Below are 27,597 nucleotides of genomic sequence, written 5' to 3'. Positions count from 1 at the left end.
TCAAAAATTATGCTTTCCATGTGTTATGCAACTGCAAACAGTAGTTAGGCATTTCCTAATGGCTTGGCATGGTTCATTGTACCAACAGACGCTGTAAAACAGCATGACCATAATGATGGTAATGAGAGAGTGTGTGACACCATTGGATGCTTCCCCAGTGTCAACAATTCCAGGGAAGAGCCTACTCAGCTATTCCATCCCAGGGTTGTGAAGACGCAATGCGTCTCACTGTGTGTTCTGTCTGACATTGACATACATGATTGAGATGAATGGGGGATGAACCTGCCCCTGTTTTACTCTGCTGATTGCTTCACCCCAGGAGCACCATCCCAGTCAGTGGGCTCAGCTGGGGGAACACACTGCAGGTTGGATTAACTAACTACAACTTTACCACCTCATTGTCCCCTTCAGGGTTTATGACCCATGCTATGAGCCTCCATCTCCACTTTATAGAGCATTGTTTGATGTAGAGAGAGGCCCTATTATAGTCTGGAGAGGGCTGCACTCTGCAGGAGTTAGGCAAAAGTTTCCATTGGATGGAGTGGAGAGAGCAAAGGCATATTTCAATAGGATGCCTCCTGTAACAGCAAGCATTCTCGTCAAGCAATGTTACAGCTACAATATGATTAATATACAGTAAAGACTGGCAGTGCTTTAAGCTAAAGTTGTCTGTTGTCCAACTTGATATACACGCCACCTCTCATTTAGTGTTGCTGTGATGCTGCTGGTCAGTCAGAGTGAGCCTGGTTGTGATGGAGTGTGTCTGGCTGAGCTGAGCGGTGGGAAGAGGACACTTCAGCTGGCATAGAGAACACTTGACAAAGCACTTCTCTGCCTGAGAGTTGACCAGACTGGCCTTTACCTGGCTGGCAAGCCCAAGTAATAACTATAATGGCCTCTCTCCAATGGCCATCTCTCGTTCTTTGCCAAGTTATTAAAGTTGTATTGTTTAACATGTAATTACAATATTCCAGAAAAAAAATGTTGAAACTGATGACAATGTTTTAGATAATGTTTGATAAGTATCTTATTAAACCCTTATTTCTGTTTTCACACATGAACTGACAGCTCAATTATTTGTTCATGGCAGGGTCTTCAGGCTGTGAGTCGGCCAATAGTGCTGCACTGTATATTCCCCATTATGCAGAGTAAAAATGAAAGCGGATGACATCATCTGCTGTTGGTTCCTTTAATGTGGTTTTGATGACTGGTTTGCCTCTTTGTTCTTCACTACAAACAGATGTAGCAGCCATCCTGAGTGGGTAATAATGGTGATGCTGTTCCTGGTCCTCTCCTCAGGTGACAGAGGCCCCAGGAGAGGGAGAGGCTGGCCTGGCGGTAGGCTGGCAGCATGAAGCACCTAGCCATCTCCAAGTGGCTCAGTCAGCTGGGTCTGCCGCAGTACTGCACTCTGTTTGACGACGACTATGATGGGGTGGAGGTAAAAGCAGATTTCAGCCTGATTCACTATGTAGACACTGCACACTCAGGCACGCATGCACGCACATACACACACAAACACAGACACACACATAAAAGCATGCACGGTAAAGGACACATACGAAGACTCCGCTGCCTATGCAGGTCAGTGGAAAAGACTGCTAAAGCACAGCAGTGGGTCTCAAATGACCTACTTAGTTTACCAAAAGCAGTTAAAGTATACTGAACACAAATATAAACGCAACATGCAAATTGTGTAAATTGAGCTGAAACAAAAGTTCTCAGACATTTTCAATATTCCCAAAATATTATTTCTCTCAAATTTTGTGCACAAATTTAGTTTACATCCCTGTTAGTGAGGATTTCTCCTTTTCCATCACAATCCATCCACCTGACAGGTTTGGCATATCAAAAATCTGATCAACACAGGTGCACCTTGTGCTGGAGACAATAAAAGTCCACTCTAAAATGTGAATTTTTGTCACACAACACCACTGATGTCTCAAGTTTTGATGGAGCATGTAATTGGCATGCTGACTGCAGGAATGTCCACCAGAGTTGTTGCCAGAGTTGTTTACCATAAGCCATTTTAGAGAGTTTGGCAGTACGTCCAACTGGCCTCACAACCGCAGACCACGTGTATGATGTTGTGTGTGCGAGCGGTTTGCTGATGTCAACGTTGTGAACAGAGTGCCCCATGGTGGTGGTGGGGTTATGGTATGGGCAGGCATAAGCTACGGACAATGAACACAATTGCATTTTATTGATGGCAATTTGAATGCACAGAGATACAGTGACGAGATCCTGATGCCCATTGTCGTGCCATTCATCCGTCGCCATCACCTAATGTTTCAGCATGATAATGCACAGCCTCATGTCGCAAGGATCTGTACACAATTCCTGGAAGCTGAAAATGACCTGCATACTCACCAGACATGTCACCCATTGACCAAGTTTGTGATGCTCTGGATTGACTTGTACGACAGTGTGTTCTAATTCCCGCCAATAGCAAGTCAAGTAGAGAGACACGGAAGCCCAGCTAGCCTAGCTAGCCTGTAGCCTAGATAGCCTGTAGCCTAGCTGGCTTGGCAGTCTCAAATGGAGGTCGCTATTGAACGTTTTCAACGCTGCAGGAGCTGTGTCTACTTTGTTTTATTTCGGGAAAATGTGGACCGCCTGGACTTTCAATGTAGCAACTGTTAGCTTGCAGTGGACTACTTAGCAAACAAGTAGAGAACCTACATATACTGGGAAATCCACGCCCGCCTACTTTTTATTTTTCTTCTACCCCAGTAGCCGGACGCCGCTCTGATCTGGTGGAAGTGTGGGCGAGGGGGAGAGTCTCCACAGCCGACTGGCCTCCACTCTGCAGGGATCCCTCCCCGAAGGGGTCTTCCCCTTCCCTGGAGAACGGAGCTAGTAGGATGCTACTTGGATGACTTGGTGGATGTTCCTGTTCTCGGCCAAACCAACCAGCCATGGAGATATTTCATTTTCCATGGAGATGTTAACGGACACGGATCCAGAGGTTCCGGCATCTTCTTCCTTAGGGACTTCCGATTCACCATCAGATCTGGAGTTACCTGCGTCTTTGTCCTCTGTTCTTTCTCCCTCTCCGATGGCTCCCACCCTCATCAGACCTTGAGACTGCCTGAGAGATCAGCCCATCCACGATGGATACTACAGCCGGCTCGATTCCATTGGGCCCCAACGCCCTTCGGTCCTCGAAGGGTCTTCTATACCACTTGAGGTGAAAGAACGGCCGGTCCTCCCCGGTTTCACCAGCTGTCATCATCGGCAGCTCTATGGTGAGAAACAAATTGGTTTCCAGTGCAAAAACCCTGTGCTACCCAGGAGCACAAGTACAGGACATTACAAGGTTGCTTCCGACTGTTCTACGACAGATGCCGGGAGCCGACGCTGTCGTAGTCCATTTGGGGTCAAACAACATCAGGAGGGCAAGCTCGGAAATGGAATTCTGAACATTGATTTTAAAGAACTGATTCTAGCATTGAAAGATTCCAAAAAGCAGACAAACATTTCAGGTCCGGTACCATTTTTGGACTGTGGGTGTGAAAGATTCAGCAGGCTACTGGAATTACACATCTGGCTAAAAGATTACTGTAGCTCTGTTGGAATCACTTTTATAGATAACTTTGACACCTTCTGGAAACGAAAGATACTCTATAGTCCATCCAAATCATTTTTGTCTCCTCACATTTCAAGGCTGCATTGAGACAATGACTTATCAATGAGCCAAGACCAGCTCAGTTAATACCTACCATTGTGACAATGAGTCGTCATAATGCTGCATGTAATGTACATTATCCCAGTGGCTTTTGCAGACCCAATGTAAGTAACTTAATTAATGTCCCACTAACTGCTCTGAATACCTCCGTTGATCCTACAGCTATTGTATGCTGTAATCATGTGCCTACGAACCAGAGTTACACTGTTAGCACTGAGGTGTGCCCTAGTAGGAAGTCCACTGTGTGCAGCTCCAATATAAATAACATTAGAAAGTCTACTTCTGATAAGCTTCCCAGTAAAGCATTAAAAGCAATCAAGCAACCCAGAAAAGTGCTAAAAATAGCCCATATTAACATATGTAGCCTAAGAAACAAGGTTCATGAAGTCAATAACTTGCTTGTAGCAGATAACATTCATATTCTGACTATCTCTGAAACTCACTTAGATAATACCTTTGATAATAGTGGTAGAAATACATGGTTATAACATCTACCAAAAAGACAGAAATGCCAACGGGGTCGGTGTTGTGGTCTATATTCAGGACCACATTCCTGTAAAGCTTAGAGACGATCTCATGTTAAATACTGTTGAAGTAATATGGTATAGGTTCACCTGCCTCACCTTAAGCCCATTCTTGTGGGAAGCTGCTATAGACCACCAAGTGCTAACAGTCAGTATCTGGATAATATGTGTGAAATGCTTGATAATGTCTGTGATGTCAACAGTGTTTTTTCTGGGTGATTTAAATATTGACTGGCTTTCATCAAGCAGCCCACTCAAGAAAAAACGTCAAACTGTTACCAGTGCCTAAAACCTGGTTCAGGTTGTCAGTCAACCTACTAGGGTAGTTATAAATAGCACAGGAATGAAATCATCAACGTGTGTTGATCAATCTTTACTAATGCTGCAGAAATGTGTTATAAAGCACTGTCCAAATCCATAGGATGTAGTGATCACAATCATTTTTGTTTTTATTGTACATTGTGTATTGTAGATATGTAGTGGTGTAATAATGAATGTACTGTTGTTTTTATTGTACATTGTGTATTGTAGATATGTAGTGGTGTAATAATGTATGTACTGTTGTTTTTATTGTACATTGTGTATTGTAGATATGTAGTGGTGTAATAATGAATGTACTGTTGTTTTTATTGTACATTGTGTATTGTAGATATGTAGTGGTGTAATAATGTATGTACTGTTGTTTTTATTGTACATTGTGTATTGTAGATATGTAGTGGTGTAATAATGTATGTACTGTTGTGTCTTTTGTTTTATTTGTAATGTAAGTGCTTTAATGTGTTTGGACCTCAGGAAGAGTAGCTGTTCCTATGGCAGCAGCTAATGGGGATCCCTAATAAATACAAATACAAATATCCAGCAACGTCGTACTGCCATTGAAGAGGAGTGGGACATTCCACAGGCCACAATCAACAGCCTGATCAACTCTATGCGAAGGAGATGTTGTGCTGCATGAGGCAAATTGTGGTCTCACCAGATACTGACTTTTTTTTTGATCCAAGCCTTACCTTTTTTTTAAGGTATACATGACCAACAGATGCATATCTGTATTCCCAGTCATGTGAAATCCATAGATTAGGGCCTAATTTATTTATTTCAATTGACTGATTTTCTTATATGAATTGTAACTCAGTAAAATCGTATAAATTGTTGCATGTTGCGTTTATATTTATAAAATATAACTAAAGTCAACGGAAGTCAATTTAATAGAAATGTGATTCATTAACTTTTTCCCAATGCCATACTGTAGATATTTTTTGATTTATAGATTCAATCTCCTCAGAGAATGCAGTCTGCAATCCTCAAATTTTTCCACAAGTCAATCCAGGGAATACAAAAACAGATAGCAATATCACTGCCCTGGGAAATCCATCACTTCTCTGAGAAGAACTACCTCTTACCCTGGATCCCTAAACTGCAGGCCTAAAATACAATTCTTGGTATACATTTAAAGCTGTGGCTGCCCAGGCCCAGGTGAACATGTGAGGAATGTGTGTTTGCGAGGCAGGAGTGTTTGATGGTGTGTGAGCCCTGGGCTGTCGTGGTGATGGACCTGTTTGGAGCCTGTAAACAGTAGCTGTCTCCCCTCTGACCTCCAAACCAGGCTGCTGTGGACATTCCCTCTCCCTCTGCCTCTCATAACCGCCCACCTACCCACTGTCTCCCTCCCACTGGCTTCCGCCTGTCTTCTCCCACCCCAATCTCTCTCAACCTCTGTCTTCCTTCCCTTGTCTTCCTCTCACTCTCCCTGACCACATCCCCTGGTCTCCTCCCCCTTTCTCTTTCCTCTCGTCTCCTTTCCTCGTGTATCTTATCCATACCTCCTCTCTCATTCCCTGTGTCTCTCTCCACCTCCCTCTCACTCTCCCTTCCTCTGTCTCCCCTCCACCCAATGCACCCAGCATCTGTCCAGGGCTTCCTCTCCCTCATCCCCAGGAGGCAGCAGCAGCACTGCAGTCATCTCAGAGACCCTTATTACTGGGGATTTATGACACCCACTTAACTGTTCGTTTTTGGACCCAGCTGTCTGCTGGCTGTCACAGAGGCGAAAGGGTTTTATAGACCAGATTTAACCCAGAGCTAACCCTCTCTCCCCAAGATTAATCCTCAGTAAAAGTAAAGATACCTTAATAGAAAATGACTCAAAGTAAAAGTGAAAGTCACCCAGTAAAATACTACTTGAGTAAAAGTCTTTGGTTCTAAATATACTTAAGTATCAAAAGTAAATGGAATTGCTAAAATTTACTTAAGTATCAAAACTAAAAGTAAAAGTATAAATCATTTCAAATTCTTTACATTAAAGCAAGCCAGACGGCACCATCTTCTTATTTTTTTTCATATTTACAGACAGCCAGGGCCACACTCCAACAGTCAGACATAATTTACAAACAAACAATGTGTGTTTAGTGAGTCCGCCAGATCAGAGGCAGTAGGGATGACCAGGGAGGTTCTCTTGATAAGTGTGTGACTTGGACCATTCTCCTGTCCTGCTAAGCATTCCAAATGTAACACGTACTTTTGGGTGTCAGGGAAAATGTATGGCGTAAAAAGTACATAATTTTCTTTAGGTATGTCGTGAAGTAAAAGTAAAAGTTGTCCAAAATATAAATAGTAAAGTACAGATAACCCCCAAAAACTACTTAAGTAGTACATTAAAGTATCTTTACTTAATTACTTTACACCACTGCTGATCCTGTCCTGCTACAACTGTAAGTTATTTCCTCTGCGGTGATGTGACTCTATGGTGAAGGGTTAACGGACATAGGCTTGAATCAGATCTCATTAAAGGGTGAAAGTTCTATCTCATTCTTGATCCCAGTGAAAAGTGTGGCAGGTAGCCTAGCAGTTAAGAGCGTTGGGCAAGTTACCGAAAGGGTTCTGGTTTGATCCCTGAGCTGACTAGCTCAAAAATCTGTCGATGTGTCCTAATTGCTCCTGTAAGTCACTCTGGATAAGAGTATCTGCTAAATGAGTAAAACATATGAAAAGGAGATAAAATCAGAATGAGCTTGTCAAGTGTCTCGTAAGGGACCATATCAATGGGATGTCCTAGCACTCTGACTCATGTCAAGTGAAGGAGCTACTTGCCAAGGCCTCCATATTGCTTCAACTTGTACTTAACCATGACTCACACTGCTTGTTTTTGTAGTCTGAGGATGATATGTTGCCTGTGGTTACCGTTACCCCATCCCTTTGTTTCACTTCTGTTTTGGCAATATGTTATTAGATGATTAACCTACAGTATATGATGACTTACCAGCTTACAGTAGATATACTCAGCTTGTTCAAAACATGTTTTGAACAATTCCTATGATGAAGGATTAAATACAGTAAATATTGTTTGGAATCCGTATTAAAGTCCATGCCTAACAGAACAGCAGTAAGAGGCCTAAGAGTTCCACCTGTCCCCACATTATAACACATACCATCCTATGTATGAGGATTTAAACTGGCTCCATAAAGTTTCCCAGTTGTCCTCTAAAAGCATTTTATAATCAAATAAAAACATTTTTAAAAAAAATGATATAGCTCTTCGTACATCAGCTGATATCTCAAAGTGCTGTACAGAAACCCAGCCTAAAACCCCAAACAGCAAGCAATGCAGGTGTAGAAGCAAGGTGGCTAGGAAAAACTCCCTAGGAAGAAACCTAGAGAGGAACCAGGCTATGAGGGGTGGCCAGTCCTCTTCTGGCTGTGCCGGGTGGAGATTATAACAGAACATGGCCAAGATGTTCAAATGTTCATAAATGACCAGCATGGTCAAATAATAATAATTACAGTAGTTGTCGAGGGTGCAGCAAGTCAGCACCTCAGGAGTAAATGTCAGTTGGCTTTTCATATCCGATCATTAAGGGTATCTCTACCACTCCTGCTGTCTCTAGAGAGTTGAAAACAGCATGTCTGGGACAGGTAGCACGTCCGGTGAACAGGTCAGGATTCCATAGCCGCAGGCAGAACAGTTGAAACTGGAGCAGCAGCACGGCCAGGTGGACTGGGGACAGCAGGGAGTCCTCATGCCAGGTAGTCCTCATGCCAGGTAGTCCTGTTGGCTTTTCATGGTCCTAGGGCTCAGGTCCTCCGAGAGAGAGAAAGAAAGAGAGAATTAGAGAGAGTATACTTAAATTCACACAGGACACCGGATAAGACAGGAGAAGTACTCCAGATATAACAAACTGACCCTAGCCTCCCGACACATAAACTACTGCAGCATAAATAATGGAGGCTGAGACAGGAGGGGTCAGGAGACACTGTGGCCCCATCTGATGATACCCCCGGACAGGGCCAAAGAGGAAGGATATAATCCCACCCACTTTGCCAAAGCACAGCCCCCACACCACTAGAGGGATATCTTCAACCACCAACTTACCATCCTGAGACAAGTCAGAGTGTAGCCCACAAAGATCTCCGCCACGGCACAACCCAAGGGGGGGCACCAACCCAGACAGGAAGATCACATCAGTGACTCAACCCACTCAAGTGACGCACCCCTCCTAGGGACGGCATGAAAGAGCACCAGTAAGCCAGTGACTCAGCCCCTGTAATAGGGTTAGAGGCAGAGCATCCCAGTGGAAAGAGGGGAACCAGCCAGGCAGAGACAGCAAGGGCGGTTCGTTGCTCCAGAGCCTTTCTGTTCACCTTCACACTCCTGGGCCAGACTACACTCAATCATAGGACCTACTGAAGAGATGAGCCTTCAGTAAAGACTTAGAGGTTGAGACCGAGTCTGCGTCTCTGACATGGGTAGGCAGACCATTCCATAAAAATGGAGCTCTATAGGAGAAAGCCCTGCCTCCAGCTGTTTGCTTAGAAATTCTAGGGACAATTAGGAGGCCTGCGTCTTGTGACCGTAGCGTATGTGTAGGTATGTACGGCAGGACCAAATCAGAGAGATAGGTAGGACCAAGCCCATGTAATGCTTTGTAGGTTAGCAGTAAAACCTTGAAATCAGCCCTTGCCTTAACAGGAAGCCAGTGTAAGGAGGCTACCACTGGAGTAATATGATCAATTTAGCACTAAATGAAGTTTATTTAGTGCTTTATCCGGGTAGCCGGAAAGTAGAGAATTGCAGTAGTCTAACTTAGAAGTAACAAAAGCATGGATACATTTTTCTGAATCCATTTTTGGACAGAAATGTTCTGATTTTTGCAATGTTACGTATATGGAAAAAGCTGTCCTTGAAACAGTCTTGATATGTTCGTCAAAAGAGAGATCAGGGTCCAGAGTAATGCCGAGGTCCTTCACAGTTTTATTTGAGACGACTGTACAACCATTAAGATTAATTGTCAGATTCAAAAGAAGATCTCTTTGTTTCTTGGGACCTAGAACAAGCATCTCTGTTTTGTCCGAGTTTAAAAGTAGAACGTTTGCAGCCATCCACTTCCTTATGTCTGAAACACAAACTTCTAGCGAGGGCAATTTTGGGGCTTCACCATGTTTCATTGAAATGTACAGCTGTGTGTCATCCGCATAGCAGTGAAAGTTAACATTATGTTTTTGAATGACATCCCCAAGAGGTAAAATATATTGTGAAAACAATAGTGGTCTTAAAACGGAACCTTGAGGAACACCGTAATTTACAGTTGATTTGTCAGAGGACAAACCATTCACAGAGACAAACTGATATCTTTCCGACAGATAAGATCTGAACCAGGCCAGAACTTGTCCGTGTAGACCAATTTGGGTTTCCAATCTCTCCAAAAGAATGTGGTGATCGATGGTATCAAAAGCAGCACTAAGGTCTAGGAACACGAGGACAGATGCATATTTTCTGGGTCAAGGTTTGGCTTTTTCAAGAGAGGCTTTATTACTGCCACTTTTAGTGAGTTTGGTACACATCTGGTGGATAGAGAGCCATTTATTATGTTCAACATAGGAGGGCCAAGCATAGGAAGCATCTCTTTCAGTAGTTTAGTTGGAATAGGGTCCAGTATGCAGCTTGAAGGTTTAGAGGCCATGATTATTTTCATCATTGTGTCAAGAGATTTAGGACTAAAACACTTGAGTGTCTCTCTGGCAGAGTTGTGCAGACTCAGGACAACTGAGCTTTGAAGGAATACGCAGATTTAAAGAGGAGTCCGTAATTTGCTTTCTAATAATCATGATCTTTTCCTCAAAGAAGTTAATGAATTTATTACTGGTGGAGTGAAAGCCATCCTCACTTGGGGAATGCTGCTTTTTAGTTAGCTTTGCGACAGTATTAAAAATACATTTAGGATTGTTCTTATTTTCCTCAATTAAGTTGGAAAAATAGGATGATCGAGCAGCAGTGAGGCCTCTTCGATACTGCACGGTACTGTCTTTCCAAGCTAGTTGGAAGACTTCCAGTTTCGTGTGGCGCCATTTCTATTCCAATTTTCTGAAAGATTGCTTCAGAGCTCGGGTATTTTCTGTATACCAGGGAGCTAGTTTCTTATGAGAAATGTTATTCGTTTTTAGGGGTGCAACTGCATCTAGGGTATTGCGCAAGGTTAAATTGAGTTCCTCAGTTAGGTGGTTAACTGATTTTTGTCCTCTGGCGTCCTTGGGTAGACAGAGGGAGTCTGGAAGGGCATCAAGGAATCTTTGTTGTCTGTGAATTTATAGCACGACTTTTGATGCTCCTTGGTTGGGGTCTGAGCAGATTATTTGTTGCAATTGCAAACGTAATAAAATGGTGGTCCGATAGTCCAGGATTATGAGGAAAAACATTAAGATCCACAACATTTATTCCATGGGACAAACCTATGTCCAGAGTATGACTGTGACAGTGAGTAGGTCCAGAGACAGTCGATGATGGCTCCGAAAGCCTTTTGGAGTCTGTGGACTTTTCCATGTGAATATTAAAGTCACAAAAAATTCGAATATTATCTGCTATGACTACAAGGTCCGATAGGAATTCAGGGAACTCAATGAGGAACGCTGTATATGGCCCAGGAGGCCTGTAAACAGTAGCTATATAAAGTGATTGAGTAGGCTGCATAGATTTCATGACTAAGAAGCTCAAAAGACGAAAACGTCTTTTTTTTTTTGTAAATTGAAATTTGCTATCGTAAATGTTAGCAACACCTCCGCCTTTGCGGGATGCACGGGGGATATGGTCACTAGTCTAGCCAGGAGGTGAGGCCTCATTTAACACAGTAAATTCGTCAGGCTTAAGCCATGTTTCAGTCAGGCCAATCACATCAAGATTATGATCAGTGATTAGTTCATTGACTATAACGGCCTTTGAAGTAAGGGATCTAACATTAAGTAGCCCTATTTTGAGATGTGAGGTATCACGATCTATTTCAATAATGGCAGGAATGGAGGTCTTTATCCTAGTGAGATTGTTTAGTTTTGCCCATCCTAGGACAAGGCACAGACACGGTCTCAATGGGGATAGCTGAGCTGACTACACTGACTGTGCTAGTGGCAGACTCCACTAAGCTGGCAGGCTGGCTAACAGCCTGCTGCCTGGCCTGCACCCTATTTCATTGTGGAGCTAGAGGAGTTAGAGCCCTGTCTATGTTGGTAGATAAGATGAGAGCACCCCTCCAGCTAGGATGGAGTCTGTCACTCCTCAGCAGGCCAGGCTTGGTCCTGTTTGTGGGTGAGTCCCAGAAAGAGGGCCAATTATCTACAAATTCTATCTTTTGAGAGGGGCAGAAAACAGTTTTCAACCAGCGATTAAGTTGTGATAATAAGCAACACAAATAACCTTGGTAGGGTCACATGCTGTGGTCATGGATAGACATTGTTCCCCATGTTAATCAGGCTGCAGGACAAGAACAGAGAGGCTATTAGTGAGGGTATCTTTATACCACCAGCCTGTAAACCTTCTATCCCACCGTTACAGAATAGAGAGACTACAGAGTGAACTCTTCAGATCTCACCATAAATGAGTGCAGCTGATTTTGTTATATGCTCGCATCAATAGTTGTTAGTTATTCCAACCATGTCTTGCTTCTACTAGTGAAGGCCCACAATGCCTCAGTAATGTGAAACAGAGATAATGGAGAGAGATAATGGAATCTCCATTAATGCTCCATTAGTGGTGGAATTAAGGGAGAAAAGAGAGGGAGGGGTACAAGTTCTAAAACATTGTTTAGAATGGACCTTCTATTTTAATGATTGAATATGATACAATTCTAATCAGCCAGGAGATTGTGTGTCACGTCTCTCTGCTCCACTGCTGCTCAGACAGGTGATGGAGATGAGGGGAAACGCATGGCTGCATGGCTGCCTTCCTCTCTGCGTTCTGCCTTTCTTGCTCTGCAGCCTGATAACCCGCCCTGTAATGAGAGTAATGGGGAGATATCAGCAGTTGCTCCTCACCGCCTGGGGACGAGTTCTGCTACACCACATTTTAACGCTGGTGAGCGTCAGACTTACATTAACTGCCAGTCAGTCAGACCCGCCGGTGCTCCTCTCTCTGCAACATCGTCGTCTCAAGTAACCAGACAAGAAAACAACGACCCAGACCAAACCACAATCCCGCAGACAAAGACAACTATTCAAATATCTACATGAGGAATTGATTGAAATGCCTGCCAGTTCTAAAGGTACTTATGTGACTACATATGGCACGGTCGGATAATGCATAGGAGAGTCTTCAGGACAGACCAAGGGCTGTTTTTGCCTATTGATGTCAGAAAGTGGGCAAGAGGGTGTGGAACTACTAGGGGCCTCTTTGGGTAAGCAGTGTACACCTAAGAGCCATCAGGGGATAATGGACCCTTACCAGCATAGGGCACCCAGACAGACACACACCTGCCCAGCTGCCCTGGGAAGCTGGCTGTGCCTGGGCTCCCTCTCGCTCCCCCCCCCCCCCCCCCCCCCCCCCCCCCCGACATAACAGAGGCAGGACAATGCAGAAGAATGCCTGGTGATCACAAAGATCCTGGCTGAGATTCCACCGGGATAGAGCACAGATAACAGGGACAAAGACTCTAATGCACTGTGGTGGAAAACTAACTCTCTGATGCCTTAAAACAATCTGGTCCAGATCACTGCTCCATTGCACCAGGGACGATAAAGGCAAAGCAAACAGCCTAGCTGAGAATTTGAACTTTGCACGGTGTCGTTATGAATGATATTATTATCATGTGACTAAAGCGAACTTGGTCACTTCACTTGCATCAATAATATACGTTATCAATGATTTGTAATTATTTGTAAGCTAACCCTGATCTCATCAAGTACATGAACGCAGAATCATTTCCTCTGTTTGGATATTTCAGTATTGTTAACACAAGCTGAAAGGCATGTTCCAAACAGCAGAAAATATCTTCTAACCGAACCTATCATTTAACTTGTCTGTTTTGTCTTGCTGGGGAACAATGAACGCTGGAACGCTGAGAGAAACAGGGTGGTGTTTGTGAAGACACCACCCAGAATGTATGGTTTTGAAACCAAAGCAAGCCCCTGGTTTGAAGTGTAAGAAAGGGCACCGTTGGCAGCAGAGTGGCAGCCCAGTAATGACAGGCAGTGTGGGGTGCTGGCCTGACTAGATTAGGGGGAGGAGAGGACACACTCAGTTTGGAGGGAGGGGAAAGGTGTCCTTGGTGTCTGCCTGGCTAAAAACAGTCCTGTCTAGCCCCCGAAGAAGGCTGTTGTAGTTGAAATGTTGTCTGCATTGTGATACAGTTTGGTATACTTCGCGGGCTTGTAATTTGCAAGCTTTCTTTCCTTCTTTATATTGCCTAACCCTTCACCCATCCATCTCTGCAGGACCTGTTGCATCTGAATGAGCTGGATCTGCTGGAGCTGGGCGTCCGTAACCACCTCCACCGCATCCACCTCCTCACGAGCATCCAGATACTGCAGGAGAGCGAGAGGAGGAGAGGTCAGTGGCTCAACATCTCACTGGTAGTTATCTTCCTATACCAAACCTGTTCATGAAAAATATACTTTGTTGGTCTGTTCACATGAGTCACTGTTGTTGAGACTCAAATCCTGAAAAGTAATTCCCACTGAAATATTCCCAGTTATTCCTTTTGAAAGCCACAAGATTACAGCATACATTTTGAGCTGTAGTTTGCTAAATGCAATATGCCGTGTGCATATGCCACATACTGTAACACACTGCACTTACACTCGTTTGGATGTGAAAGTAGGGAAAGTGGCAGTGCTGTAACAAGACAAGTGTCTTTCTCTTCCAACACTCACACGGCTGACCTAACAGGAGCAGGCCTTATCATGGCTGTTTTCACAGACTGGCTCAGGCCCTGTTTGTCTGGTTCCCAGCCCTCCCTCCCGCTGTCTCCCCCTGTCCGGTCCTCTGTTTGTGTTGGGAAGCGCAGGCCCCATAATGTGTTTGGAAGTATAGAAAGAATAGAGAGGATAGGCCTAGTGAGGAACAAGACCCCCGGCACTCTCCCACCAGCCACTGCCACCCCACGGCCCCACCTTTCTGGTCCAGGGGTCAGAGGAGAGGCCCCTCCAGAGAAACAGTGTTGTGCTGAATAGTAGCTGATACTTTCCTTATAGTCACCAGGGAAAACAATGTGCCCTAGTTAAAGGCTAGAGACTTTTTCCTGGCCATCTGAGTGAATAAAGTCACCAGTGACTTGATTATCCTCATCAAGTCACTGATGAGTCAACAGTTTTTTTTTTTTCCTCCTATTCTTATCCCTTGACGCCACCTATAAAGACAAGAGAATCTAATGAGGTGTTCAGCTATAAGTCATGAAAGCACCAGGAGGCTGATGGCAACACGCAGGGATTACTGAGATAAAACAGACAGGCATCATGCTCCTGGGAACAGAGGAGGAAATCAAAACAGTCTCATTTACTGTAAACACAGGTATTGTGTCACTCAAAGGCATGCTTCCGCACATATCACAGCATTATACTCCTACAACCACAGTGGAACACACAAACACCTCAGGTGGCCGGTAGCACCATAATTGGGAGGACAGGCTCATAGTAATGGCTAGAACAGAATAAATGGAATGGTATCAAACACATGGTTTCCATGTGTTTCAACCCATTCTATTCAATCCATTCCAGCTATTATTATTATGAGCCATCCTTCCCTCAGCAGTGTCCTGTGACAGACACACACACACACACACACACACACACACACACACACACACACACACAGGGTCTACCCAGGCAGCTGTAAGAGTTGGAGCAGTGGTGACTGCCCTGAGGCAGGTGCCCTGCTGTGTATAATCAACTCTAGAGAAGTGGGGATGAGGACTCATGCATTATACGCCAACTCCCTACTGTTGCTATGGCTACTGCCAAGAGAATGACATTTGGTTAAGAACATTCTAGTAAGGCCGTTTTGTCAATATTCCATTCCTAATAAAAGACACTTCTTGTTTTTATGTGTCTGCAATAAGTGGCTTTGGGCTGCTGGTAAATCCTGTTGTAGCACCTGAGAGGGTTTGTGGTAAAAGGGTCATCCATTCTCATGTTGCACCATCCATCCACACCACAAGTTTAAATGCATCTCTCACTAACGATCAGAAAGACAAACTTCCAGGGAGTGTTAGTCCATGGTGTGTGGATTCAGGGATAGTGCTAAATAGACTGAGTGTGGCTGACGTGACTCACGTGACTCACAGCGAGGGGGAGCTGTGACACACTGGTCTGGACAGGAGACTGTTGCTTGAACAGCTTGAATGTTTTCTTTGAAAAAAAAATGTGTTAGTACCTAACGCTGTTTGGATTTGAAAATCGTTGTATTGGAAGGGGTGGTGCTCACGGGCTGTGTGTGGCTGTCCATGTGGGTGTTTCAGTGAGAAACAGACAAGGAGAACCAATCAGAAAAAAAGCACATCCCCTTCATTATCGACCATCGTGCCCGACAACATCAAAATAGCCTTTCCAGACTCTGAAGTCAGGAGGACTTTGTTAGGTGTTAGCCAGACTAAAATAGATTAGCCTTCTGTTATTCTGACTTATCTTTTCTCTTTGAGGAGTCTGAGCTCTATGATACAAATATGACACATTCGACATTGTGATTCAGTAATGTAAAGCAGATGGATTAGTTGCCTCAAAACGATTAGAATGGAATTGTCACTATTGAAACGTATTGAATTTCTACTGAACATATTTTCCATGCAGTACTGTGTGTTCCACAGAAGTAGATTAAATGTTTCAGTCATGCTGGGTGTTTTTTTTTTCATATGATAAATTTAAAGACAAGCTCCAGAACTTTGGCGGTTTGCTGGTTGTGACAATGTGTAGTTCATACATGCTTAATCTATGAGCAGAATTACTGTTTTACCCCAATTAGCCATGAAATTCCTAATTTGAAATTGACTGTTTTTCTGGAAGCTGTGCTGCGCCATTTCTCCCAAATTTTCCCCCACATGGGCCAGCCCCTTAACAATTTGAGTTCAACCAATGAGCTTCAGCCCCTCGCCATATGAGTGACAGCAAGCAAGATGCACTTGATAAACCCACAGCAGTGCGAAAGAGAGAGCAATGACATGGTGCACATATGTGACGTAGTACACCATTTTCAGGGACCACTTTTGACTCATGAGCGCTACTTTCAGAACTTCTGGCTAAAAAGTACACAAAAGTACCGGAGAATATTTAATCAAATGAACATCATTTTAAACATTCAAGCACATTGTCATTTCATGCTTTATGACTTTTGTGAAATGCCCTCTCATAACCCACTGTTTCCAAGCCAAATATATGTTATTAGTATCAGGCTAAGATTCAAACGCCTTGTATTTAAACAAATCCTCTTTTCGATTAGGGAGACTTTTAAAATATGTTTTCATAATATTTGTTATAATTAATTTATTCCTTTAGTATTCTACAGACTTCTAAACATACATAACATTGCTTTTCTTGGGGAAAAAAACATTCTACTGCATCCGGTTTCTTGTTCCTAATGCTCCTATAAGATTCCTTACTGAGCATTTAAGTCACCACACAGCATCGACATAGATGACAGGCCAGAGTATCGCTGAGAGCAGGTAGTATAAGCCTACCATTAAATGGAGAGTTGGCATGCTGCCTTCCCTTCTATTAGGGCAGATTGTCTATGTACAGTATTTGTTAAAGTTAATGGCATCCTTTGGAAATTGCAAACTCATCTTGTGACCCAGATAAGAGCATTTGAAAGACATAGCACTTTCATCTATGAGAATTAGAAACACTGCAAAAAAAAGTTAGCTGCAATAAATAAAGTTATAAGATCAATGTTATACTAGACTTTGCCCAGTGAGTCCCACACTATGATCATTTAATCTCATCATGACGACATACAGCAATCCTCTCTGCATTGCCCCTCAGGTCCTGAAGATGACATGTGATGTCACAGACATGGCCATGATTGATGGGATGGTTATGGAAACTATTGTGAGATCCAGATTATGACAGCATGGGGATGAAATGCTTGTGGGTTGGATAGAAAGAGATTGACATGTCAGATGTGATAACAACAATGCCTGCTACCATTTGAAACTTCATGGGATCAATGTGTTGTGATTGAGGAGGGCGTTCTCAGAGTGGTCCCAGTTCCCGTGTCTCCTCTGTCACATGGGGCGGGACAGTGGAAGGTTTGACGGTTAGTGGTGAGAGAGTTCAGTCTGTCCAGACCAGACTAGCTATGATCGTCACCAACATAAACACAGTCCTCCATTGTCAACAGATGGGCATGCTGCGTAAAGAAAGAGAGAGAGAGAGCGCTAGCTCTGTTTGAAATAACACATCCTAATGATCTCTTTCTTAATGCTGATAGCTGATTGTAAAACAGTCACAAGCCACTCCAACTAGAAATTACTGGTCAGATATATTATCAACCAGGCTTGTGTGACAAATGTCACCATGCAATGTGAGCGCAAACCAAGTTTAAGCAGCGTGTCCAATCCAAGGCCATCCACCAGCCTGCTGCATTAGCCACCATGCTACCCAGCATTGTCACTGACACATGGCCATCCATTATTTCTACAACACTCACTACTGACTGACAGCCATAGGTTTTGTTGTGCTGTTGTGTCTCAGCGCATTACTCTTCACACTGTGTGTGGACTTCCCCTTGGTGACAGGCTAAAATACACTCTTACTGACAGTTGCTCTTGTGCTGCTTTCTGTGCCCAATAATGTTTGTACCCTGTTTTGTGCTGCTACCATGTTGTGCTGCTGCCATGTTTTGTTGCTACCATGTTGTTGTCATGTTTTGTTGCTACCATGCTATGTTGTCTTAGGCCTGTCTTTATGTAGCGTTGTGTCTCTTGTCGTGATGTGTGTTTTGTCATATATTTGTATTCGATTTATTTAGATTTTTAATCCCAGCCCCCTTCTCCGCAGGAGGCCTTTTGCCTTTTGGTAGGCCGTCATTGTAATAAAGAATTTGTTTCTTAACTGACTTGCCTAGTTAAATAAAGGTTAAATAAAATTAAAAAAATGAAAACAGGCCGTCAGTAGTGTGAGAAGATAGATGGACAGAAATTCAGCAGCATGCCGATGAGCTGTTATTTGTCCCTGACGGAAAATACGAGTTACCATGGTGAGAGAATTCCACCATGGAGACCGTGGACCATTGGTCATAACTGAATACCAGAGGATTTTACGAGTTGGTGTTGTAGTTGAGTCATATTCAGCTTAATCTGGTCCCACTAACGTTGTTCTGTTATCAGAAAAGTGTTCACCAACAGAGTTAGGATGATCTGTTTGATCACAGGTTAAATATCCACTTTTCCAAAGAAATGGATTCCATGCCAACTGAAGTACAACACATCCTTGAATTTATACGCCATTAAAAGTTATGGAATGAGGCGTTCTTTAAAACAAGGATAGTTTACATGTGCTGATAAACTGTTCTTCTTCTCAGCCTTGGGTACTGGGCAGAGAGGAACATCTTCAGGTTTACATACTGTTCTCTACTACAGCATAGGGAAAAGACTGTTAGAGAAACAGTCTTAGTAGACATCCAGTACATCCCTGTACAAAAACATTTCCCTTTACAGAACAAAATCACTGTATTTTTCCCAGAGGGAACTTGGTTCTGATTGACAGCTCATGGGCATGGGATGGCTGGCTCCTGAGTCATGGTAGCTGTCAATGGGCATCAACAGGCAGTGCTGTGAGTAACCACCAGCAGATTACAGATCAGGGTCTTGACTCAGAGCAAATAATGGGTGGAGGAGTGATCAGAGGAGTGATTTCCTGGAAATGCCCTCCTTTGTTTACAACCATGTGAGAAATGGGATGGATCATGACTTTTGGATCTTTTCAGAGGGGAATAAAGCATAGCACCTGGCATCCAAACGTTCCCTTGGTGAGTGCATGTGCACTGGAGAGAGTTTGTGTGTGTGTGTGTTTGTGTGTCCCATGCATGCATGCATGTGTGTGTATATAGTTGAGGTGCCTGAGGACACCCAGGTCAAAAGATGGCACCAGGTCTGTACAGTGTCACTCAATAACAAGCTGTGCCAAGCCAGACTTCACCAATACATAAAGGAGAACACACTATGTCTACATTATCAACAGTTCTCTAATTGGTTAATGTCAAAGAACTTTGACTTTGACTGATTGAAGTTACATCACATAGTATGCCATTCTGTTTACGTAACATTTCTACACTAAACACGTTTCATATTTGTAATGTGTGAAACATTTTTAGATACCTGACATCTTAATACATGAGGGGTGTTATGAGGTATACTCATCTAGAGTATAGTCCTGGCAGGTGCAGTGAAACTGGAGATTGTCTGTTTACAGATGTCTTTCCAGTGTGTGTCTCTGTGTGTGTGTGTCCTCCTGACCAATGCCTGACTTTGACTGAAACAGTTGACGTTACTCATGTTGGATGCCATTACTGTTTATATTTAGGTGCAGGAGCTCCACAATACATATTCACATATTCAATACTGAGAGCAACAGAGAAAATTCATACATGTACAGTAACATAAGTCTTTTAATTCATCCTGATTGAAATGTATACATAATTAGTCATTATAGAAAAAAATTCCCTTAACACAGGTGTGCGTCATAATCAGCTGTCTGGTGACCTAGAGGCCAGAGAGGGAGGTGACGTGACCGTACCCCCTCCCTGACGCGCGGCTTCAGCCGCAGGACGCCGACAACAGGGACGATCCCAGGGATCAGGAGCAGACCGGCCACCTCTGCCAAAGTGCGAGAACCTGTAGAGCCGGCTGGGGTGCGGGAGCCCAGCGACTTAGAGCGCCGAAGAAGGAAACAGAACAGCACCCCCTCTCCGAAGCGTGGCTCCGACCACAGGACGCCGACCAGAGGGACGTTCCCGGGGATCAGGAGCAGACCAGTTGACTCCGTAAAGGCACAGGAACCTTACGAGCAGCCTGAAGCACCGGAGCCTGGCGAGCCAGCTGTGGCATGGGAGCCTGCCGAGCCTACCGAGTCTTGAAAACCTTACGAGTTAGCTAAGTCATGGAAGCCTGAAGAGCTAGCTGAGGCATCCTCGGTAGACTCGGCAACAGACGCTTGCCCTGGCAAACGAGTCTTGATACCCTGTTGTATCAACTGAGGTATGAATGCCTGTCTCAAACAAACATCCGGTGAAAGTGCAGAGAGCCACATCAAATTACAGAAATACTCATCATAAACATTGATAAAATATACAAGTGTTATACATGGAAATATAGATAAACTTCTCCTTAATGCAACCGCTGTGTCAGCTTTCAAAACGGCTTTATGGCGAAAGCACACCTTGCGATTATGTTAGGTTAGCGCTAGTCACAGAAAAACATCCAGCCATTTTGCAAAGAAGGAGGGTGTCAGAAATGTCAAAAATAGCGTTATAAATATTTTCTTTCTTGATCGGAATGCACTCCCAGGAATCCCAGTTCCACAATAAATGTTTGTTTTGTGCGATAAAGTCCATCATTTATGTCCAAATACCTCCTTTTTGTTTGCGCGTTTAGCCAGTAATCCAAATGGATAATGCGCGATCACTTGTTCAGACAAAATGTCAAAACATTTCTATTACAGTTCTTAGAAACATGTCAAACGATGTATAGAATCAATCTTTAGGATGTTTTTAACATAAATATTCAATAATGTTCCAACTGGAGAATTCCTTTGTCTTTAGAAATGCAATGGAACGCAGCTACCTCTCACGGGAACGTGCGTGATAAGGTCATGGCACTCTGCCAGACACCTGGTTGAAACAGCTCTCTTTCTCTCCCCCTTCACAGTAGAAGCCTCAAACAAGGTTCTAAAGACTGTTGACATCTAGGGGAAGCCTTAGGAAGAGCAATATGACCCCATAGACACTGTATATTCAATAGGCAATGACTTGAAAAACTACAAACCTCAGATTTCCCACTTCCTGTTTGGATTTTTTCTCAGGTTTTTGCCTGCCATATGAGTTCTGTTATACTCACAGACATTCAAACAGTTTTAGAAACATATGAGTGTTTTCTATCCAAATCTACTAATTACATGCATATTCTAGCTTTTGGGCCTGAGTAGCAGGCAGTTTACTCTGGGCACCTTGTTATCCAAGCTACTCAATACTGCTCCTCAGTCCCAAAGAAGTTAAGAGCTTGTAGTAAGCATTTCACGGTAACGTCTACACTTGTTGTATTCGGTGCATGTGACAAAGTTTGATTTGATTTGACCTGTGCTCTCAATCATGGGGCCACGGTACTGGTATCCTCTGCAAGGGTGAGCCAGGAAGGAACACACACAAAAACACACACACTGGGGTGTGTGTTATATTTAGAAGACAATGTGGAATATTTAGAGGACAAAGACAGGGGAAAGTGTATTCAGTGCCACAGTCAAGACAAACACGACTTCCTCTGTTACAAGACACAATACTAGCTACCTTAAAATTGTATACAAATTATTTTAATGTTTTCAGAGATGTGACCAGATTGCACATCATAGGCCTGTATAATGACAAGTGACAGTAACGTCTTGTTCAAAGAACATTAAAATATATTTATCACTACTTAGACCTTTTTGTTTCTAGCTGCCATGACATAATGTGGAGTGAAACTGGGCAGTAACAAAGGCTGTTGTTGGGAGGGTTAGGCTGCTCTGTCCTCTATCATGGGCTTTGCTGAAAGAGGAGAGTAGGGAAAGAGGGGGGAAGAGGAGAGGGAAGTGTTCAGTGCTGTGGGGCAGTGGGAGGATAGAGGGTGAGGGGGGGGGGGTGGAGGGTGAGAAGGAGGATGGTGGGAGGTCAGGGGCAGAGGCCGGGGCCGGTCAGGAGACAACTCTGCTTTCTCCACCCAACCCAGAGGGTGTGGCTTGGAAGTCATAAATCACTCCCCTATGGGGCGGTGTGTGTGGAGGAGCAGGGGCATGTGTGTGTGTGTTTCAGAGAGAAAGAGGACTGATCACCCCAATCCACAAAAGTGGAGACAAATTTGACCCAAATAACTACTGTGGGATATGCATCAACAGCAACCTTGGGAAAATTCGCTGCATTATCATTAACAGCAACCCCGTACATTTCCTCAGTGAAAACAATGTACTGAGCAAATGTCAAATGGGCTTTTTACCAAATTATCGTACGACAGACGACGTATTCACCCTGCACACCCTAATTGACAAACAAACAAACCAAAACAAAGGCAAAGTCTTCGACTTCGACTCAATTTGGCATGAGGATCTGCTATTGATAGAAAATGGTGTTGGGGGTGAAAACATACGACATTATAAAATCCATGTACACAAACAACAAGGTGTGCAGTTAAAATAGGCAAATAACACACACATTTCTTCCCACAGGGCTGTGGGTTGAGACAGGGATGTAGCTTAAGCCCGACCCTCTTCAACACATATATTAATGAATTGACGAGGGCAATAGAACAGCACCCAGCCTCACCCTACTAGAATATGAAGTCAAATGTCTACTGTTTGCTGATGATCTGGTGCTTCTGTCACCAACCAAGGAGGGCCTACAGCAGCACCTAGATCTTCAGTACAGATTCTGCCAGACTTGGGCCCTGACAGTAAATCTCAGTATGACCAAAACAATGGTGTTCCAAAAAAGGTCCAGTTGCCAGGAACACAAATACAAATTCCATCTAGACACCATTGCCCTAGAGCACACAAACACTATACATACCTTGGCCTAAACATCAGCGCCACAGGTAACTTCCACAAAGCTGTGAATGATCTGAGAGACAAGGCAAGAATGGCATTCTATGCCATCAAAAGGAATATAAATACCAATTAGGATCTGGCAAGAAATACTTGAATCAGTTATAGAACCCATTGCCCTTTATGGTTGTGAGGTCTTGGGTCATCTCACCAACCAAGATTTCACAAAATGGGACAGACACTAAATTGAGACTCTGCATGTAGCATTCCACAAAATAATCTCTGTGTACAACGTAAAACACCAAATAATGCATGCAGAGCAGAATTAGGCAGATACCTGCTAATTATCAAAATCCTGAAAAGAGCAATTAAATTCTACAACCACCTAAAAGGAAGCAATTCCCAAACCTTCCATAACAAAGCCATCAACTACAGAGAGATGACCTGGAGAAGAGTCCCCTAAGCAAGCTGGTCCTGGGGCTCTGTTCACAAACACAAACAGACCCCACAGAGTACCAGGACAGCAACACAATTAGACCCAACCAAATCATGAGAAAACAAAAAGATAATTACTTGACACATTGGAAAGAATTAACAGAAAAACAGAATGCTATTTGGCATAGTGGCTGTACACAGTGGCTGAATACCTGACCATCATGACTGACCCAAACTTAACCTCTCTAGGGTACGCTAGCGTCCCACCTCGTCAACAGCCAGTGAAACTGCAGGGCTCCAAATTCAAAACAACAGAAATCCCACAATTAAAATTCCTCAAACATACAAGTATTTTACACCATTTTAAAGATACACTTGTTGTAAATCCAGCCAGTGTCCGATTTCAAAAAGGCTTTATGACGAAAGCAACCCAAATGATTATGTTAGGTCAGAGCCAAGTCACAGAAAAACACAGCCCTTTTTCCAGCCAAAGAGAGGAGTCACAAAAAGCAGAAATAGAGATAAAATGAATCACTAACCTTTGTGGATCTTCATCAGATGACACTCATAGGACTTCATGTTACACAATTCATATATGTGTCGCGCCGTGACCTTAGCATTCTTTGTTTTCTTTATTATTTTGGTTAAGTCAGGGTGTGCCATGGGTGATATGTGTGATATGTGTGTTTTTGTCTCTTTCTAGGGTATTTGTACTGTCTAGGGTTTTTTGTAGATTTATGGGGTTGATTTCATCTAGGTGTTTATGTTGGTCTATGGTTGCATAGATTGGTTCTCAATTAGAGGCAGGTGTTTATCTTTGTCTCTGATTGGGAACCATATTTAGGAAGCCATCTTCTTTGGGTATTTCGTGGGTTATTGTCTATGTTATGTTGCACGTTTGCACATTGTTTATATAGCGGTCACGGTCGTCTTAATCGTTTTGTTGTTTTTTGTTTAAGTGTTCTTCATTTCAATAAAGAAGAATGTATTCACACCACGCTGCGCTTTGGTCCCCTCCATACGACGATCGTGACAGTATGTTTTGTTCGGTAAAGTTCATATTTATATGCAAAAATCTGAGTTTACATTGGCGCGTTATGTTCAGTAGTTCCAAAACATCCGGTGATTTTGCAGAGAGCCACATCAATTTACAGAAATACTCATAATAAACATTGATAAAAGATACAACTATTATGCACGGAATTATAGATACACTTCTCCTTAATGCAACCGCTGTGTCAGATTTCGAAAGAACTTTATGGAAAAAGCAAACCATGCAATAATCTGAGTACAGCGCTCAGACAACAAATCAAGCCAAACAGATATCCGCCATTTTGGAGTCAACAGAAGTCAGAAATAACATTATAAATATTCACTTACCTTTGTTCGATAATGTCCATCATTTGTCAAAACACCTCCTTTTTGTCCGCGCGTTTAGCCCAGTGTTCCAAATTCATGACGCGCGATTACTAGGAGCAGACCGAAAAGTCTAAAGGTTCCGTTACAGTCCGTAGAAACATGTCAAATGATGTATAGAATCAGTCTTTAGGATGTTTTTAACACAAATCTTCCAAGTTCCAACCGGAGAATTCCTTTGTCTTCAGAATTGCAATGAAACGCAAGCTAACTCTCACGTGAACGAGCGTGGCCAGCTTGTGCCTCTCTGGCAGACCTCTGACTCATTCCTCTCTCATTCGCCCCCAGTTCACAGTAGAAGCATCAAACAAGGTTCTAAAGACTGTTGACATCTAGTGGAAGCCTTAGGAAGCGCAATATGACCCCATAGACACTGTGTATTCGATAGGCCAAGAGTTGAAAAACTACAAACCTCAGATTTCCCACTTCCTATTTGGATTTTTTCTCAGGTTTTTGCCTGCCATATGAGTTCTGTTATACTCACAGACATCATTCAAACAGTTTTAGAAACTGTTTTCTATCCAAATCTAAGCTTTTATGGCTGAGTAGCAGGCAGGTTAATTTGGGCATGCTTTTCATCCATAATTCCCAATGCTGCCCCCTACCCTAGAGAAGTTAAGGAAAGCTTTGACTATGTATAGACTCAGTGAGCATAGCCTTGCTATTGAGAAAGGTCGCAGTATGCGGACCTGGATCTCAAGAGAAGACAGGCTATGTTCACACTGGCCACAAAATGAGGTGGAAACTGAGCTGCACTTCCTAACCTCCTGCCAAATGTATGACCATATTAGAGACTCATATTTCCCACAGATGACACAGATCCACAAAGAATTCGAGAACAAACACAATTTTGATAAACTCCCATATCATATCTACTGGGTGAAATACCAGTGTGCCATCACAGCAGCAAGATGTGTGACCTGTTACCACAAGAAAAGGGCAACCAGTGAAGAACAAACACCATTGTAAATACAACCCATATTTATGTTTATTTATTTTCCCTTTTGTACTTGAACCATTTGCACATTGTTACAACACTATATATACATAATATGACATTTGTAATATCTTTATTCTTTTGGAACTTCTGTGAGTGTGATGTTTACTGTTCATTTTTATAGTTTTTTTCCCACATTTGTATATTATCTACTTCACTTACTTTGGCAATGTTAACAAACTCAGCAAAAAAAGAAATGTCCCTTTTTTAGGGATCTTGTCTTTCAAAGATAATTTGTAAAAATCTAAATGACTTCACACTTTCTACTGACTCTGAAAAACACCAAAAGAAAGATGCCCAGGGTCTCTGCTTATCTGCGTTAACATGCCTTGTGTATGCTTTAAGGAGGCATGAAGACTGTAGATGTGGCCAGGCCAATAAATTGCAATGTCCGTACTGTGAGACGCCTAAGACAGTGCTACAGGGAGACAGGATGGACAGCTGATCGTCCTCGCAGTGGCAGACCACTTGTAACAACACCTGCACAGCATCGGTACAACCGAACATCACAGCTGCGGGACAGGTACAGGATGGCAACAAAAACTGCCCGAGTTACACCAGGAACGCACATTCCCTCCATAAGTGCTCAGACTGTCCGCAATAGGCTGAGAGAGGCTGGACTGAGGGCTTGTAGGCCTGTTGTAAGGCAGGTCCTCACCAGACATCACCGGCAACAATGTCGCCTGTGGGCACAAACCCACAGTCGCTGGACCAGACAGGACTGCAAAAAGTGCTCTTCACTGACGAGTTGCGGTTTTGTTTCACAAGGGGTGATGGTCGGATTCGTTTATCGCTTATCATCGAAGGAATGAGCGTTACATAAAGGCCTGTACTCTGGAGCGGGATCGATTTGGAGGTGGAGGGTCCGTCATGGTCTGGGGCGGTGTGTCACAGCATCATCGGACTGAGCTTGTTGTCATTGCAGTCATCTCAATACTGTGCGTTACAGGGAAGACATCCTCCTCCCTCATGTGGTTACCCTTCCTGCAGGTTCATCCTGACATGACCCTCCAGCATGACAATGCAACCAGCCATACTGCTCGTTCTGTGCGTGATTTCCTGCAAGACAGGAATGTCAGTGTTCTGACATAGCCAGCGAAGAGCCCAGATCTCAATCCCATTGAGCAAGTCTGGAACCTGCTGGATCGGGGGGTAAGGGCTAGGGTCATTCCCCACAGAAATGTCCGGGAACTTGCAGGTGCCTTGGTGGAAGAGTGGGGTAACATCTAACAGCAAGAACTGGCAAATCTGGTGCAGTCCATGAGGAGGAGATGCACAGCAGTACTTAATGCAGCTGGTGGCCACACCAGATACTGACTGTTACTTTTGATTTTGAACCCCCCCCCCCCCCTCCTTTGTTCAGGGACACATATTTCCATTTATGTTAGTCACATGTCTGTGGAACTTGTTCAGTGTATGTCTCAGTTGTTGAACCTTGTTATATTCATACAAATATTTACACTTTAAGTTTGCTGAAAATAAACGCAGTTGATAGTGAGAGGACGTTTCTTTTTTTGCTGATTTTGTGTCCCATGCCACTGAAGCCCTTGAATTGAATTGAGAGATAG

General features: G+C 43.4%; 1 protein-coding gene across 1 annotated transcript in view; it reads left to right on the top strand.

Moving 5' to 3' along the window:
* Nucleotides 1–1,294: 1,294 nt before the first annotated feature.
* LOC109882207 (breast cancer anti-estrogen resistance protein 3) overlaps nt 1,295–27,597 on the top strand; it is an 82,908-nt gene continuing 56,605 nt past the window's right edge. Inside the window, exons 1-2 of the mRNA XM_031833344.1 lie at nt 1,295–1,441; nt 13,900–14,014. Of these exons, the coding sequence (XP_031689204.1) occupies nt 1,352–1,441; nt 13,900–14,014 (205 nt within the window). The 5' untranslated portion in view covers nt 1,295–1,351. The remainder of the gene's footprint in view (nt 1,442–13,899; nt 14,015–27,597) is intronic.

This window comes from Oncorhynchus kisutch, linkage group LG10 (genome assembly GCF_002021735.2).
Source record: "Oncorhynchus kisutch isolate 150728-3 linkage group LG10, Okis_V2, whole genome shotgun sequence".
Lineage (NCBI taxonomy): Eukaryota > Metazoa > Chordata > Actinopteri > Salmoniformes > Salmonidae > Oncorhynchus > Oncorhynchus kisutch.
The sequence above is the reverse complement of the archived record's forward strand: the minus strand, read 5'-3'. Positions and strand labels throughout refer to the sequence as shown.